This window comes from Camarhynchus parvulus, chromosome 6, assembly GCF_901933205.1.
Source record: "Camarhynchus parvulus chromosome 6, STF_HiC, whole genome shotgun sequence".
NCBI lineage: Eukaryota > Metazoa > Chordata > Aves > Passeriformes > Thraupidae > Camarhynchus > Camarhynchus parvulus.
Window position 1 is genome coordinate 10,677,341 of NC_044576.1, and position 18,448 is coordinate 10,695,788.

Below are 18,448 nucleotides of genomic sequence, written 5' to 3' on the forward strand. Positions count from 1 at the left end.
TTTTGCTACACCCAAGCGCAAAAAGTTATGCCTTGAATACCAAGGAAAGCATCCCAATTAAACAGCATCTTAGGGCTCAGAGCAAGGGCTTTTTATGGTCCTTTCATTCAGTATTACAAGGCCTAACGCCAATAAAAGGCAGCCCAGAACACACCCCCTTGCAGGGCTGTTAGCTACGTTACCCATGCAAAGGCTCTGCACAGACACTGCTCCGAGCAAAAGATCACACTTTTCCCGTCTTTTCTGCCACCCTCCGCTCCCCACAAGGAGGCAGGAAGGACAGGAAAGAGGCTTTAAACGGGAAAGTTTGCCTACAATGCACTAAATGTCAGACAAAGCCTGTGCCCAGAAACAAGAACGAGACTTAAGTGAGTTTTCTCCTGATTCGGGGACAGGAGATAATACTAGAACACAAAGGGAGCTACAAAGGAAGCTAACTGGATCAACTTACACTAAAAAAAAATAATCACACAGAGCACACACCACCCAGAAAATCAGCTTTCCATGATTGTGATTTCGACCCAGACGGCACCTTCAGCAAGTTCACCTAAGAACAAGATCAACAAACATAAAATGCCAACTGTGAAACTTACTTGTTTTTACTTGTAACTTACATTGGTTTTTTTCAATATAAACGCACTTACAAACTTTTAGAAAGCTATTTCTAAAAATTCCTGTTTCTGTGGCATTATAGTTTTGAACAAGACAGCCCTCTAAGGACAGGCAACAACACTATATTCCATCCTCCAAGAACAGAGCTAAAAGGATACAGATCACACCCTAAAAGTGCTTTCTTCCAGTGTCATCACCCAAAGGATAAAGAACACCATTCTACAAACACAGGTGTCCTGAATTCCTCCAAAAAAACCCAAACACACAATCCGAAAGTTGCAAAGCAGTTTCCACCACAGCTCATTCCTACTTCACACCAGTGATGAGACTTGAATTCCCACCTGATCCCTTCTCTCTCCACACAATTCTTCTCCCAACCAGATAGTGCTAGCACCTCAACCTTCCACACCAAAAGCTTCACACGTTTACTGTGAGTATACAGTGTCTCAGTACTGACGCCTTACTCCCTGCTGGAGACAGCCAGAAGAGAGATGGATCATCGCACCAGAGAGCACTTAGGAACAAGACACACCCTGTGCTTCCATTCTCTAGGAACTGCTCTCCTTCAATCTCATCCAGAGTTCTAGGTCACACGGCTTATGTCACTTTAACAAACAAACAAAAACCCAACCAAACTAAAAAGCAGTGCTGGAAGAATTTTGTCTTGCCAGTTATTTTTAAATATCCTTCACACCTCCACCACCACCTCCTTGGAAGATCCACCAAAGAAAGGAAAAACTACCCAAACAAGTAGCTTCTTCTACAGCATGGAATAGATTTCTTTGTGAGGTTTTTCTTTTTTTATTCAGAATGTCTCAAAATGCTAAATCTACATAGAGCACGGAAGATAAAGCAGGAGCCAAAACAGAACAGACCGCGGAGCATCACCTCCGGCAGCCCGCGCTCCACGCCCGGGCCTGTTACAGCAGGAGGCTGAAAGGGGCGCAGAGAGGTCGATCACTACCACAGTAGACAGCCAATTAAAGTTAAAATATTTTCAAAATTAAGTTACGGGCCTCAATCCTTACACCCACTGCGCCGCTGCTCCCTGTACACAGCCTGGGCTCAGGGCAGGGTCCGGCAGCCGCCGGGGCGACGGCGGAGAACGGAGCGGGCAAACTCTGCCTGCAGCACTCCGAAAGGCCTTCTTCTGTTATTGTAATTTTTGTTATTGTTGCTATTTTTCTCCCTCGTGGCACCTCAACGAGACAAGCTAGCGCGAACTCCCAGAGGAAGCCTCACCCGGCCTCTCGGGCTTCCTTTAATGGGAAGGACAATGGCAGGGGCTCGCCCCAGCCCCGCGCAGCCGGGGCTGCTCCCGCCCGGCCCGCCGGCCCCGGGGATGCTGCAGGGAGCACATTGCTCCGGGGAAAGGGGGCAGAAATGCCGGCGTTTCAATATGGGGAGAGCAAGGGGCACTCCGGACGGCGCGACCCCCGGGGCAGAGGGCGGCGGGTGCCCGGGCCGGGCGGCACTCACCGCGGCAGGCGCCTGCTCGCTAAGTTTCGCCGAGCTGGGCGGAGGGCGAGGCGGCGGTCGGCGTAGGTCCCTCGGCTGCCTCGGCTAGTCCATGGACACGGCGGCGCTGCCGGAGCCTCCTCCCCGCGTCAGCTCGGCCGAAGCGCCAGGCGTGCCCGCCAGGCGTGCCCGCCAGGCGTGCCCTTGTGCCGAGCCGCCCCGCCGCTCTCCCGCCGGGCCCGGCAGCGCGGAAATGAACGGCCCGGCCACGCCCGCTCCGCGCTCCACACAAAGGGGGCGTGCAGGAAGCCCGGCTCTGCCTCCGGACCACGCCGGGACCGCCCGGCAGGCGCCCCCCCGTGCACCCCCGGGGCCGGGCGGAGGCTGAGGGCGGCCCCCGGCCCTGGCGGTCCCTCCCCCGCAGCCCTGCGAGCGCGGCCCCTCGGCGGGGCCCGCGGATTCGTTGTTTCGGGCTCGTTCGCGGCCGGGTGGCTGCGGCCCCAGCCCCGGCCCTGCGTACGGGGCTCGGCCCAGCCCAGCCCGCAGGGCTCCGGAGCATGAGCCAGCGTGTCACAGACAGCACATGCCGAGAGATACTGCAGGCACGGCCGAGCCTACCTGGAGAGCTGGAAGGCGAAGGAAAGGCATGAAATAAAATAGCCCCGAAGAGTATTTTGAGTCTTCGGGCGTCCCAGGGCTTTTACACCTCCCGAGAGAGACGCTGAGAAGAGAGGAGGGAGGGGAAGGGAGGGCTGAGCTGTTTAAAGCCAGGTAGTTAGCGGGTGATAGCTCCCACCTGAGGCAGGTGGGAAATGCTCCCCTGCCGTCTCGCTTGGCTCCCGACCTCCGCGCTCCCCTTCTGTTCCCTTTCCACGCCTTGTGATCTCTCTTGATGCAGGGAAACATTTCTGTCACCTTCATGCCCATCCTCATACATAATGCAAAACTAATGTCTTCAGTGCTTCGCTAACTATGAAAATACATTTTGGGCAGGAAGGGAAGGCCAAGGGAGGTCATGCAGCACCACACGTGTTCTTACAGGCTGCCTCAATTATCTACATTTTCTTCACCTGCTCCAGCCCTTGGATTTTGAGGAATTCCTTATTCCCCCCGAATCAGGAACAAGCCCGCTCACAAGGACAGCAGCAATCGCACTGAAGCAAAGGAACTGTTGCGCAATCAAATGGTGTGAGCTTAGCACTTCTCTCGTGTGCTAATTCTCCGCTCATCAAAGCCGACAACAAAAAGCGTGCTTGAATTAATAGTAAATGCACAGTTCCCCTCACCCAACCCCTTCTGATGTCTGACAAAGCAGATACACACCCGTGTGTCACCCACTCGCCGCTCACATGATCAGGACTCCTCATTTTCCACACACAGTTGTTTAAATGAATGGGGGGTTGGGTTTGGTTTGGGTTTTTGTTTGTTTGGGGTTTTTTTAAAGGGAGGGGGAGTATTTACCAGCCTCCCTCAAGCTTGCTCGATCCTTCTTAGAAACCAAAGCAAAATTGAACTGAGTGTTAAAGCTGACAGAAGATGCTAGAAGAACTATCTGAATTTTGAGCAGAATCTAAGAGGGGAAGGGGAGCTCGGAGAGGTCACTGGATTATCAGATGGTAAGAAGAACTAGAAGAGATCCTTTCTCCATCTCAGAAGTACTGAAGTAATCTCACAGAGCGCTGAGTCACTTCACCAGAAAGTCCAGAGCCAAGGCAGAATGCTCTAGCATGCTGATTCTGTAAGAGATAGGAAGATGGTGCAATAGTAACTTCTATGATTCAGTGGGGAAAATGGGAAATTTCAGGGAAATTCAGCAGCTTTAGGATGTAAGGACTGTGGAATTAGGAAGGGCATTTGTCGATAAAATAAGGTTCTCTTGCAATTTACTATTTGTAAAATGGTTAGTGTTAGCAGTTCACAGCATAGTTGAATTGACTGTGCTCACTGTTAGCATGGAGCTGGTTCCAACAGCCTCTCTGTGTCCCATTTATTTGCCTTTGACATTATCTCTGCACAGTACTTCACTGTGTTGCCAGGAAAATTGGAGTAAAAATCTCATCCATCACAGAAACCATTAACTAAGTGCTAGGGCAAATTGGAACACTCTTAAAAGACAGTCACTTCAGCAGTAAGAGGTGTAATAATCCTCCAGGAATGAAAATAGGAAATCCGATTTTTAAGTGAATATGTGCAGGCCAATGTTCATGTGTGGTTTGTTAATGTTGTTTCCCTCTGATTACTACAAAACGTTTTCTAAAATAAATGAAAACTTCGTGAGGAGTAGCTGGTGGAAAATGGCCTGACCACTATGTATGTTCAACATTATCGCCAAATACCATTTTTCAGTGTAAAAAAAAAAGTCTATTTATGGAGGGAGGCATCCAGAAATTAGAGTTAGAGTTGGAATTGTCATATGGTTTTGATAATTATGAAGTTAAGAGAGAGGGGTGTGCAAGGAAACAAAGCCCACAGAGGCTACTGAGAGACCTTAAGCAACTTCAAATACAAAGGAATCAGTAGCTGGATCTAAAAGAGAAAGCAGAAACATTGTATGGAAAGCCTTTGTAACACGTTTGAGATCGATTAGAAGAGCAATAAATCCCCTCCCAACAAAATTCGAGGGGATCAGGCTGAATCGGTGATTTGAGTTTGTCCTCAGTCCCAGAGCGTTTCCCCACCTCCCCCTGCAGTTAGCGGCGGCTGTCGCAGCTCTCTGCTCCGGTCCCCTCGATCGGCCCCGGACAGTCCCTGCGACAAAGGCAGCCACGGCAGGAGAGGAAATTAGGACCACAAAAACGCAATAGGTTAAATGTTGGAAGTACCGCAGTGTGTCTGTTAATAACTCATTCCCTCCACTTAGAAATATCTATACACCATAGGCTGTGTCCGTTAATACAGTATATCCTTCCTCCGAGTTGCTTATTCTCAAAAGGAAAACGTCCATACAGGTGAAAAGATCGCAGGAATACGTGTCTGTTCCAACAGCTTCCTTCCAGCTGAATCCGACCCTACAGCGGCCTGCTCCTGGAACCTGTTCAGCAAATCTTCCACTGCAGAAACCCCTCGGGTTCACCGCTCCCCTGCACTTCGGCTGGGCAGCAGTGACATCCAGCGGTGCGGAGAGAAACAGAAACTTGCTTTTTTTTTTCCCCCTCCTACCACGCGCATCACAGGAAACGCATCAGAAAATGGCAGGGATCCCTTGGCATTCCCGTCTCGTTGTGGATATTCGCAGATGGCACCAAGGACAGACAACGCGGGAACCGATAACGCTCACGGGGAAACAAAGATGCAGAAGCAAAAACATCCTCTGGGGCAGACAATCTTTCTAATGGCCCTAAAAGGACCCTGCAAATAGGAAATGCAATCGGGGATCCCTAAAGTTCAAATAAAAAGCACTTTCCTATATTACACCTACATCAATGACTTCACAGCATTTTCATGAATAAAATATTTGCATTAAACCCAGTTATGTGCTGAAGAAAAGATAAATGGGCTGACAAAGGTTGATTGAAAAAAAATTACTACAGCAGAGTTGCGTTTCTCACAAAGTGCAAGCCCTACCCTTGCGCTTTGTGCACTTTCCTACTGACCTGACCCATCTTCAACCTTAAAGATGAAAACATTCTGCATGGATGCAAAATGCACATCCCAGAATAACAAACAAACTTTTAATTATTAGTTTCCAGTAACTAGCTGAGTGTTAAAGTATGATGTGATATTTGATGTGCTGAGAAGTGGTTTAGATTTTGAGTACATGCCATGTTAAAAGAAAAAAAATCACAACATTAAATGCATACAAGGAACTAGGCCAGCAGAGGTAGCTGTTAGCACAACAAAATTAACAACTGTAATATTTTTTTTCCAGTGGACATTCTAAATTCAGTCTGCAGTATTGGAAATTCACTTAGATATAATTTGTTCCTCCTTTACTATTTTACTCTAATTTTAGTTATTTGGTTTAGCCCATTTACAATGGTAACTGTCTGTTCCTAGCTCCTATGTTCCACCTATTTTCTATCCTTTCCATTCTTATTTTGTCAATAAGAAAATTGATATTCTATTTGTTTTCATCTTTAAGGTTGAAGATAGATTAGGGGTTCAGAAAGGATGAGTCAACTCCAACTAATCCCAAGGTTGGCTTGAAAAAAAAATCAGATTTATTGATAATTTTTCAGAACAATTTCAAATGTCATTTTGACCTGCTAGGGCTCCAGATTTTTACCTGATTTTTGAAAGACAGGGTAAGAAAATTTTAAAATGCACATAAGCTTATATAACTCTCAGATCAAGAGATGCACTAACTGTTTGTGGGAAATAATACTGTTTAGAGCAGGAAAATACCTCCGTCCGATGTTGTTTCTGTATATACCCCTCTGGGGAATCTGCCAAAGCAGAGAACTTTCAGTTTCCATAAGTACTTTAATAACCTCAAAAGACTTCATGGCTCTTTCTAAAACTGTTTTTACATTAGAGGAACACTTTAGCATGTTGTAGTGTTAGTGATTTATACATTTGACAGCCATTATACTTCCAAATGCTGGACAGCATAGCTCCCTGCTTGTGTTGCCACTGCCTTTGGGTAGGCTGAGAGCCGGGCTGCAGCCCCATGGCATCCTTGTCATCATCTAAGGCTCCCTGCAGTCCCAGCTCTGACAGAGTGCGTGGAATTCAGTTGCCTGTACACAAAATTGTAAGGAGATGCTTTCTGGATTCAGCAGGTTCTTCAGGCACCTCACTTTATCTTCAGTTTCTAGGAATTTATCTGGCTTCCATCCCATTCTCCAAGGACTGTTTATGCCTTTCACATTTCATGTTTATACGAAATGCACAAACAGCCCTTGGGACAAGGCCTGAAATGCAGGTCTATCAGTACCTCCTTTGCTGGTCTTTGTGCAAGACCAATTCTCTGCCAATGGCAAAGCTTTCTATTTCTCATGAGAAAGAAAACTCAGAACTCTAGAGAAGCCACAATCCAGAACACTCCTGCTAAAGGACCTTTGTTATTCATAGCCCCTTGCACACCCATTGTTTTTAGCCTCTCTTGTGTTCCCTACCCCGTGCACTCCCAAGTATCCATGTGCTGACTGCAGACAAGTGGACACTTACACAATGCTTTCAACTTTTTAGGGGCTTGTGTCAGCACACCATCCCAGTACTGCCTTGCAGCAGTAAAACCCAGGAAAAGCATCCCTCGGGCACAATTCTTTATTTCATGGTTCTCTGCACCTGTCCATGGCTCCAAGGAGAGCTTTTACAGAGGAAGCCCCTATCACAGTCAATTTGCTGCTGTGCTCTTCAAATCCTATTCCTTCCTTCATGCCCAAGTTTCAGCTGATAGTAGCATACATGAGTCCAATTTCTACTTAGTTCCCAAATGAAACATATGAATCACTCAAAATTCTCACTGCTAGTGCTGTTTCTGGGAACTGTGAAGAACAGACTGAAGAGCATATAAATATTTTTTGCTAAAATCAGTTTTACCTGGACATAAGTACTAAGAAAAGAAAAGTCAGAATTTCATCCATAAGGATGCAAATTTTTTAAAAAGAATCTTAAATACAAAAAGGAATCTGCCCTCAAGCCACAATTATCTTCCTTTCAGGGAATCACATGGACTTAGAAGATCTAGAACCAGTAGTGAACTAACAAGAAATTCACTGTGCAGACATAGTGGCATGTCTTGCCATGCAAAATCTCAGAGTTAGACTGACAGGGTGTAGTCTTCTAGAAACACAGATGTATTTACATGTTAATGAAAAAGCAAAAACTAAAGGCATTTCATTTATGTAAAGTTTTATTATATTTTCTCCTCAGCTGGTGCTCCATTACTACAGCCTTAGAAGAGTTTTGTTTCCCTAGGTAGACAGGTTTTCAACCGACTGTCTCTGACTGGAAACATCTAGGCTAGGTCAGATTTTAGACTCAGCCTTTCATTAATACAGCCAGATACAAAGGACCAGTCGAAATCCTGACCACCTGGAAGGCTGCAAGGGAACCAAAAACAACCCAAGAGGATTTTCATCATTTTCTATGTTTGAATAGAGAACCTTTCCTGTGCTTTGATCACCAAATAGTTAAGCAATTGCACCACACATTCAAGACATGGATACATTCTACATTTCAAGCTCTAATCAGAAACATGTGCAACTGTTTTTCCACTTATGAAGCTTGTGGTTTTATCTTCTCAGCAGCTTCAAGGACAGATGGAAGGCTGACTTTGTCTCCAAATTCTTTCTCACGATGCTCCAGTAAAACACCCTAGTCAAAGACACAAGAGAGAAATTCAGACATGTCTCCCTGCAGAAGATCCACTGCCCAACTGAACAATTCCAGGAAACAAACTTCTGATCTAATATGATAAAAAAAAAGCCTCCTAGATGGCCTGCAGTACCTGTCTTCCCGCCCCAATCACATATACACCTCCCAGGGTGAATCCTTCTCCTTCCAGATTTCCACTATATCCATTTCTCCAAGCACGGAAGAAATTTTGCCAAACTCCCAAGCGGAAGAAGCCAGACAACATCATTTTTCGTCTGCGTGGACCATAAAAGCCTTTCTGCAGGGGAACAGAAAATATGTCAGCAAACAAAGGGAAAAGGACTTTTCCTTCATGTGGATTTTAAGCTCATCCACAAGCCCCATGTACACCTACATCCCTACCACTGACAACAGCACTGCTTTGTGATAAACATATTTTTTTGCTTGGTTGGTAGTTGGGTTTTTTTTAAATTCAGTCTGATTCTTTCCCACAGGCAGAGGGGAGAGAGAAAATAAAAGGATCCTCTAGTAGATTTTGAGTATTACATAGTCTTTTTTCTTCAGAACCCAAATGATTTTTAAATGTGTCTCCTGATTTAGGGAGAAAGCAGGGCCGTGGCTCTGTAGGACATGAGATTGGCAATCCAGCACATGCTGGTATACTGGAACAAGCCATATCACTGCAATCTGGCCTGTACATCATTAATTAATTATATGTGTCACCTTCAAATCTTGATTCACACATCATAAACATCAGCAGGTCACACAGCCAGTGAAAGAAAGGAATAAATATTAACAGGCCATATTGTTTACCTGCTGAAGGGGAGGAATAATCCTGCAACAGCACCTTAGCAGTGCATTGCTACACTGCAGTTTGTATGCTCAGCAGGATATATAAATATAGAAAAACAAAGCCAATTAACTTCTTAAACTGCAGTGCTACTAAATCCTTTTTCAATCAGACTACATTCTACTTATTTATACAAGCTCCTCAAAGAGGGCATTCACAGATTTGTTTTTAAACAAAAGGAGAACACCAACTTCACTGTACCTTTTCATCCAGAAAGATTTCTCCTTTGAAGTAATGCTGAAAATCCTCCACTTCAGTCCCTATCTTCTCTTTCACAACAGCATAGAGAGGGACACCCAGCTTGGACAGCTGGGGTTTCAGAGAGGAGAGCTCAGAAGCCTCCTAAGCAAAGGAAAAAAACCCAAACATTTCAGTCAATAAATGGAGGCTGGAAAGCTTCACCTTGAATTTCAAGACCATCAAAAACACACAACTTCTAGCCTGAGGCACAAGCCAGAAACAGACCTGAAACACTTAAACTAGTTGTACTCCTAGGCAGCTCTTCATCAGATTTACTACAGTTTTTCTTTGTTAAACATGGAGGAAGAAGATTCTTCTGAGCATTCACTGGATAAAACATATTTTTAATTTAAAGCTGTAGAGATACTTTGCGTATAATAGGGCTTCAATTATCTTCTGAAGTATTTGAGAATGGTAGAAATATAATGCCTGCACATCACTTAAGTTTTTCAGAATTTTCAATCCTTTTTTTCCAAGTTGACATCCATCATTATCAGTCCTTCTGCAAAGTATTTTGAGGGTTCTGTGCAGAAGCAGGCTATACAAGTTCACAGTAGGTAATGAAGATACACTCGCCTTCCTAATTCCCCCAGTAAAAAAAAAAATCAGGGAATTTCTTCATAGACTTTCACTATTCCAGAAGCAAACCTGCTTTTTCTGGTGTTTAAGAGTGTAAGGTGCCACCACTCATCTGCTGGGTTTTTGGTTCTCCTAAAGGAATCCCAATTCACACAGTTTGTACAAAGATCCCTGAGGTTTTGAACAGATCAGAGTGTGCACTGAAAAGGTTTCCTATCTCCTGTGGAGATAGGTCATTTTTACTGGACTGAATTCCCACATAAAAAAATCAACTCCACACTTTAAAAACATGGACACAGTTTGCATGATGACTCTCAGTCACCTAAGTGAAATACCTTAACTGAAAGGCTAGCAGGACACCTAGAATTCACTGAGTACCAAGGAGCAAACAGATAGGGATGAACAGACAGGAAAATTTGAAACTTTCAGTTATATTACTGCTGCTAATAGTAAAAATCACTCTGGGATTCCTGACTGAGCATGTGTGAAAGTTACAGAGTCAGGCACCAAAGTGCATTCTCCTCCCGCCTACGCTACACCTGTTCAGAGAGCAGAGCACTTGGACCTTCCACGAATTCTACACGTATTTAAGCACTTACTACTGATGGGAGCAGGTGCCTTAATGAAGAGGTTGCAATATTAATTACTCCATGTTATAGAGCACTGAGTAACAACATAATAACTATTTTTCCCTATAGCTATGAGAAACAATGTCCAAGGTGCAAGCCATGGCTGCTCCCAGGCACTCGGTACATTCAAATTGTGTTTTAGGTGTTTGCTTCCAAGGAGCTCCACCCAAGGAGCCTAATGTCAACTTAAGGATCAAAATTTGTTTTCCAACCCACCTTGTTATGGAACAGAAACTCCTTATCTTCAGAGTCTGTACCTTCCTGCCTCACATTTAGCACCCAGAACCAAGAGGTACTCCCTCTATGCACATCTCTTTTTTCGCAGATGAGCTTTATCTGATGGCTTTCTGCCAATCCAGTCTTGGGCTGTATTTGACCAGACACTACCTGGCTCACAGAGACTTATTTTGGACTATATATATATAAATAGCTTATAAGACTCATTACCAACTGAACCTTGTGCAATCTCCCCTTCTAATTACCATGGGCTAGGTCCCTGGCAGATGTAAAATCACGTAACCATCACCTTCAGAAGGAAAAAGCTCAGGGCCTGGACCATACAAACCAGCTGCAAAGGAAACTAAGTATGCTGGTAGCTGGTGACCAGTTTTAACCATGAAACAAGACCTTTCAGATACTTTAGATGTATTTGATGACTGTGCTATTCATCCCCTCCCTTTATTTACAGACTATCTATGCAAGCAGATCTCAACTCTTCTTAATTAATCCCCAAGCCCAGCAAGTACCTCTCTGCACAAAAATCATCCAGGTCTTCGTACAGCCATGATCACTGCACCATTGTCCTTCCATAGTTCACCTGCTTTGAATGTCCTTTGTTCTGTTTGTACAGAAGAAACAACACCAACAATTATATCAGTCAGTCTTGTGTATAACAATTAATACTTTATGGACCAACACAAAGCACTGCAGAGAATTCCAAATTCAAATACAGTTCTAACAGAAAAAAATTCTATATGTGTAAGAGGAGATTATTGCATTATTGATTTTTAGAAGTGTGTCGTGTTTCATCCAGAAATAACAGTTTTGGTTGTTTTTCTTTCACCACAAGTATTGGATATCAAGGACACTCAACTACAAGTCACAACTAGGAAAGAAAAAGAAAACTGCTTCCAACCCTGGCCTTAGAAAGGTTCTTATAAAAGTCCAATTCTTGAACAATGTGGTCTGAAATAGCCAGAATCTTACCTGATCCCAAAGTCTTTAGCTCTATCTCCTCTAAAAACTCCAATGTAGCCTTTTCTGGCTTGGACAAAAATAAGTCAGTGTTAGCAAGGACGATCCCTGTCACAGCTGCACCAATGGCTCCCAGGCCAACAGACCACATGCCCATGGTGAAGGCCCCCAGGTCAGGCAGGAAGGACATTTCTGGAAAGAGAAAGAAAGAACAGCTCTGACACTGAACATCAATGATGCCAGAGGATGAGGAATTGGATTAAAACAACTAAAAGCTCATGCAGGTATTTTTGGTTTAATGGAGATGATCTGTATATTTATTAATGTACTGAAAGGGGTTTTAAAAGATAGAGATCACATTCCAGTTCTGTGCCCGACCCACATCAAACTAGATATTGACAAGATGTTCTTATCTTTCCCTGTCACCAGACAAAAACATCAATAATTAAGTGCTCAGATGCAATGAGGAGAAAGATGATCGAAGTGTATATGTGCAACAAAGATCCTCTAACAATATGATCTGTACATTAGCCAGTAACCTAAGTTATTACAGTAAGACAGTAGTTTCTTTCAAAAAAAAAAGAGAAGCATTTGTAAATTAAATGTTTTACACATGCTAATCTATATTAAACAGTGAACTTTACAAATATACTATAGAAGACTTGGGAAAAAATCTAAACCTGCTATATCTGGTTCATCATAACTGGTAACCTTTCACACTCCTTACAGTTCCCCACTGAAAACCAAAGCAGGCACAAAGCCAAACTTGGAGCTCATGCCTGCAGACAGAAAAATGTAGACTTGCAGCCATTTTATTACCCAGTGATACTGCAAACATGCCTGGGACAGCAACTTCTTCCTCTGTGCTAACTCACTGCCACTCTTGCTAAAGCAGAGAGAACAGCAGGAACAAACAGCCTGCACTCACACACAGCACTTGGAGCTGACAGCATTGCAGGGGGAACCATGACATACAAATATTCCAGTATTAAAGTACAGACCCTGCTGGTGGTGGCTCAAGCTGGGAGGTAATTTTGTTTAACCACCTTCCACAAGCCCCCACAGCCCAATCCCGACCCTTGCAAGTGTTTCACAAGCCTGGAAAGGGCTTCCAGTGAGGCAGTATCAGTTAATGAGGATGCTGGAAATCACAACAGCCCGGCCTCACGGACAAAGTTCAAGATCCAGCTCTGTAATAACTGGTACAAGAGTCACTGGAATTTTGGCAGCACAAGAAGTCACTGTACACTTACATCTCAAGAGCTGTGTATCTGCACTCACACAACTGTAGCATTACACATTATGGAGAATCAAATTTTTTTCACAAAACCCCTATTTCCTGATGGAATATTTTGGTAAATAATGCTGTCTGTATATACTTTTGTATGGGTGAGGTTCCCACCTCCATAAATGTAAGAAAATATTACTCTTTTGAACTGTAACTCCTAATAAACCAGACATACACATCATCTGTATCCCCACAGCATAGTTGCCAGAATTCAGAAACAATTACGAGCAGCTCCTCAATTTTGTGCCCAGAATTTTCTGTGAGAAAACCCCTTTCTATCCTTAAACCCAGCTCCAGAAGACTACTGATAAACAAATGCAACATTGGGAAACAAAAAAAAAGATCATATTGTTCTTTTAACAGCATACTTGGTTTCAAGGGAGGCAGTATCATGGTATCTAAAAATGTAAGTAACTCATGATCCTGAGCAAGAAACAAGGCCAGTTTACACAAACATCATGCAGATAAGAGAACAGATCTCACCCTATTTCACCACTTGTTCCTAACTAAGGCAAAACTTCCTTGACTGTATCTGCTTTCTTTACATACTTCTTTCAAACACGAAGTCATGTTGTAATGACATTTTTTTATATCTGCTTCTGACACCTATCAGAGACCATCCTGACCCCAGTCTTTGGAGTGATACAAATGTAACTCCAAATAGATGTAATGGAGCAATTTCCTTGTTTTAAGACTTAAAATCTCTGTAGCATACCAAATTGGCTAAAGCCCTGCTCCCTCGCAGAATTTGACTATCCAATTATTTGGATTTCAATCTCATCATGTCAAGAAGTGGGTTTTTTTTCTAATTTACAGTTACAGGCAGTGGAGGGGGACCCAACTATTAAACCCTAGCACACATCATTTGTGTACAAAAATGTTACAAAATATGTGGCAAGTGATTAATGAGTAGTTCTCACATAGCTTTTCATTTTCATCAGCATAAAGAGCATCTCTAAAAGTCAGCTTCCAATCAGTAGTTATTGATCCAGGAGATCATTAATTGTAGTTGGACTCTATCACTCTCCACACAGTGACAAAAAACCCAACCTTACACATATGGGAAATTTTTGCTATTTATATAAATAGGAAAATGCAGCTCTGCAGGGTGATACCTGAATTTCTCCCCTGCTAAGCAAACACCATAATGAGCCACTTTGAAAAATATGCATGCGAAGCAGCAGGCAGGATTATTAAACCATTTGCTAACGAGACAGGCTGAGCCCTGACGCATCATGTCATTGAACCCCAAGTGCCGAGACTGACTGGAAAACAGCTCACTTGCAACTAGCAGCTCCATTTCTGGTAAGCTGCTGTTTATTAAGACATCTGAATCTCAAAAGGACTTCACAACCCTCCCCTCTCACCTTAAAGTACAAACAGATCAGGATTTTAAACACCGAGCAGCAATAAGAAAGCATCCCACAAGCCATAATGCCTGAAAGGAGACAGGAGAACATCCCGCGAGGCCGGGCAGGGGTGCAGGACTCACCAGAACCCATGCAGGCTGCTGAGCGCCCCGCAGGAGCGCAGCCCGCGGGAGCGGAGCCCGGCAGCGCTGCGGGCGGCGGGGCAGGGCTGGGCAGCAGCCCGCAGCCGCTCCGGGACCGGGCGGTCACTCCCTGCCCCAGCCCCCGCAGCGACAGCAGCCAGCACGGCTGGCCAACCCAGGGCAAGGCTCAGTTAAAGGTATCCCCATCGTTCAGCCTCCCGGTTTGCTCTTTAACTGAACACATGGTCGGCCTTTTTATGGGGCGGGTAGGTACCGGGAACAGCGATTACAGAAAGCCTTTCTGAAGCTGGGAACACAGCACAAAACTTTTAGATCTGCATGCTAAGCCACGCTCTCCTGTAGAACTGGGCATTTTTAGAAGTAACTTTTCCCCTGTGTTTCAGCCTATTCTACATCTAACCCCTTCAAAAATGCATGCAGTATGCCAAAACAATACAAACAACCCTGGAAAAAATTAAAAAGTCATCACAATGGAAATCACAGTCATCACAATATTAGGAAAAAAATTATTAGTATAGAGGCTGTACATCAATAGAGAATTAACCCAGTGTTTCTATAGTCAGTTACTTGCTTTAGTGACAACATCCCTTTGCTAAAATATGTCATTTTCTCTGAGACTATCAGATCTTCAACGTCTTAACTCTGTTAAAACTTCCAGAAAAATATGAACACTCCTCTTTAAACAGTACAGGCCAAAGAAAAAAGGAAAAACAACATCTTTTTGTGTGTATGTTTTTGTGGTGACCACAAGAGATCTACAAAATAACAGTGAGTTATTTTATGGCCTGTCAGTTAACCAGAATTTAAACAAGCTTAACCTTATTAATCCTGTTTTAAGTGCTAGTGGATGGTCTTCACTTTTGTCAAGACCAACTAAAATCTTGTTTTCTAGATGCCTCATTTGCCTCCCACCCACAACCAAAGAAAAAATTGTCATTCAGAGGACAGCTATCCTTAAACATTTATTTTGAGTGTAAACAGGACCCACTGCAGCTGTGTCCCTCTGTTTTCAAGATGCCAGTAAGACTCAGAGTAGCAAACAGATTTCCTCAGATACTTTCCCTAAAAAGAAAACTGTCTTGCAAGTTGGACTGCACTAGCAAATACTCTCTAGCCTAAAGTGGTTTTGACCATTGCGTGTTCTTCCTTCCACCCCCACTCCAGCTTCCCCAAGACGTTCCATATCAAGCCTAAAAATGTTTCAAAGCTTTGTCAGAACTTGCGTATCCCAAACAAGTTAAGCTGATTTTTTTATGAGACATTTCCCACCTCCCCCCAAATGAGTCATGATTACAAATACCTTTGTAAGTTACCTCCTATAAAGAAAATTTACAATTCTCAATAACCTGGTAACATGCTCATCAAGATTTCACGAGCATTTAAATACCATTAGGGATTGCAAAATACAGCATCCTGACAGACCTTCAAACTTAGCCCTGCTTGAAGCCGGGATCTGACTGGAGAAACCTAGGAGTACTCTTCCAACTTAAATTGGCTGTAAACACCAAAATCAATGCACAGAGAAGCCTCCTAGCATTTCTTGTGGCATAAATGTAATTTTCACAACACAAGGGATTGTTTTCCTTTCTTTTTAGCATTGTAAAGCCTTAACAAACTGCACATTGTGTCAAGAGTAACAATCATCTTTTTAGGTTTTTCCCAATTTGGGCATGGTTCACTGCTGAACTCCGTGGCTGTAGCTGTAGAGAAAGTTGCTGTGTCAAGCAAACAAACCATACTCCTTCCTTTGAAAGGAAGTTAGTTGTTACCCCCATTTTTAGACTGTTTTAAAGAAACCCAACATCTCAACAAGCCTCTTCTTTAGAGCAAGGGAGAGCAAAGAGCTCTGGCACATGGCTTTGGAAATCTTCCAGCTCTCTTGGTGTATTGAGAGGGAACAGGCAGCTAGACACTGTATGGAAAAATTCAGATCTCTGATGAGTCACTGAATGGATACCACAGAGATGTGAGATATTTCATGGAGCACAGAACTGCAAAAAGTACCTGTCTGAAGACAATACAGGATGAACTCGCAGCTTGGTCTGCTGGTGATGCAGAGCAGGAAAGCTGCACTCTGTGTCAGTCTGAAGAGGCGGTGGAGGAAAGGGAAAACCAAAAGATTCACTAATAATACAAGCTAGCATTTACTGAAAGCACAGCAGGTGCTAGGCAGCAAGTGATCCCTCCTGTTCCCATACAGCTGATAACAAGAATTCTAAGTCCTACAGATTCAAGCTTAAATAAAGATTTTCCCACCTTTTTGGGTTCTTAGGCCTTGCTTATATTTTCACTTTCCATATTTTCACTTCCACATTTCTCACACTATACAATTCTTAACAGCAAATTGTTAATAAAAGCAAAGACACAAGAAAATGGACACATTTCAACTCCACCCCATATGGCAGAGGGGCTCTATGCATGGAGGCTGTAACACATCGCCATATACCCACCCAGTGCAGAATAATTCCCACACAACCTTGTTTCCCCTTGTCTGCTATGAACCAGCTCTGATGGGAATAGTGCCCCTATGGTTATAAAAGAAAAGGCTGGGAGACCTCCAAGCTGGTCAGTCCAAGGTGGATTTCCTGAGCAGAGCGATTGCACCCAGGACCCAACCAGCGCATCACGAATGAAATGAGAAACGAATGAGAAACGAATGAGAAACGAATGAGAAACGAATGAGAAACGAATGAGAAACGAATGAGAAACGAATGAGAAACGAATGAGAAACGAAGCACGGAGTCTCTCTGTCCTTCACGGGTCCTGCTGTGCCTACTCACACACGGGATAAGATTGCCTAGCAAGCAGGGATCTCTCAAAACGTCAAACCACGAGGGCAGGATTTCAAACCTCGGGATGGCGAGAGCCGCGGGGGTCCCGGGCCGCCCCTCGGTGCTCAGTGCTCGCCGCCGCCTCCCCCGGCCAGCGCTCTGCGGCCGCGACCCGGGGCCAGCGGGGAGGAGAGAGCAGCCCCGGGGGGACAGCCCAGGGGAGGGACCGCCCGGCCCAACGCGGACCCGTGACCGTGCCACCCGCCGGACACCCACTGCGCGGCACCGCACTCACAGTCCCGCCCATTCCCGATGCGCCGCACGCACACGCGGCCCCGCACCCGCACTCACTCCGGTGCCCCATACCCGCACCGCGGCCCCTCGGCCCGCAGTCACCCCGCGCCCGCACTCACACCGGTACCCCGCACTCACACTCACTCCGCCCCCCGCCCCGCGGCCCGCTGTGGCCCGCACTCACCCCGCACCCCGCACCGCGGCCCCGCACTCACAGCGCCGCCGCTCCCGGCCCGCTGTGGCCGGCACCGCCCCCGGCGCCCTCCGCGCACGCCCCGCTGCCAACCGCGCTCGGTGCCCTTCGGCCCGCGGCTGTGCGCCGGTGCGGCCAGCGGGATTAGCCCCGCCGTTAGCGGCTGGAACGGATGGAAGCCTTCTGCTCCCTCTCGGAACCCATTGTCCCCTCTCGGGGGCTACTGCAGCTTCTGGCTAAGCGAAGAAAGAAACGAAATACATTATGGGATACAGCGCTTAAATAGGCACGGCAAAAAAAGCACCCAACCCACAACGACCTGAGTCCAAGAATGTAGTGAGCTTATCATTCAACTAATCTGATTAATGGGGCACTTAGAATGTTTGCATATATATTGCATTCAAGAATATACTTGCTCAGATAAACCAGCCAATAACATGTCACAACATCGTTTAACAAACACGCTCTTCAGATGCTTGTGGTCATTGGGCACCACTCCAATCACAAACTCAGAGGACTTGTCTTCACTACATTGGGACTATTTCCTGAGATCTCCTGTTAACCCG

General features: G+C 44.9%; 2 protein-coding genes across 4 annotated transcripts in view; both read right to left on the bottom strand.

Moving 5' to 3' along the window:
- Positions 1-2,400, bottom strand: part of TSPAN14 (tetraspanin 14) — a 33,720-nt gene extending 31,320 nt beyond the window's left edge. The window contains exon 1 of the mRNA XM_030950771.1: positions 2,092-2,400. The gene's annotated coding sequence lies outside the window, so the exon portion shown is untranslated. The remainder of the gene's footprint in view (positions 1-2,091) is intronic.
- Positions 2,401-7,849: 5,449 nt separating this feature from the next.
- Positions 7,850-18,056, bottom strand: PRXL2A (peroxiredoxin like 2A). Of its 3 annotated transcripts, none has more exons than XM_030951212.1 (6): positions 17,905-18,056; positions 11,836-12,015; positions 11,376-11,467; positions 9,383-9,523; positions 8,465-8,629; positions 7,850-8,331 (listed from the first exon to the last, which is right to left on the bottom strand). In XM_030951212.1, the coding sequence occupies exons 2-6, from the start codon at positions 12,011-12,013 to the stop codon at positions 8,233-8,235; spliced, it is 675 nt and encodes a 224-aa protein (XP_030807072.1). In that variant the 5' UTR covers positions 12,014-12,015; positions 17,905-18,056; the 3' UTR covers positions 7,850-8,232. The 3 variants fall into 3 exon arrangements, with proteins under 3 accessions (XP_030807072.1, XP_030807073.1, XP_030807074.1); XM_030951213.1 differs by lacking the exon at positions 17,905-18,056 and adding an exon at positions 17,475-17,571; XM_030951214.1 differs by lacking the exon at positions 17,905-18,056 and adding an exon at positions 16,629-16,701.
- Positions 18,057-18,448: the final 392 nt, after the last annotated feature.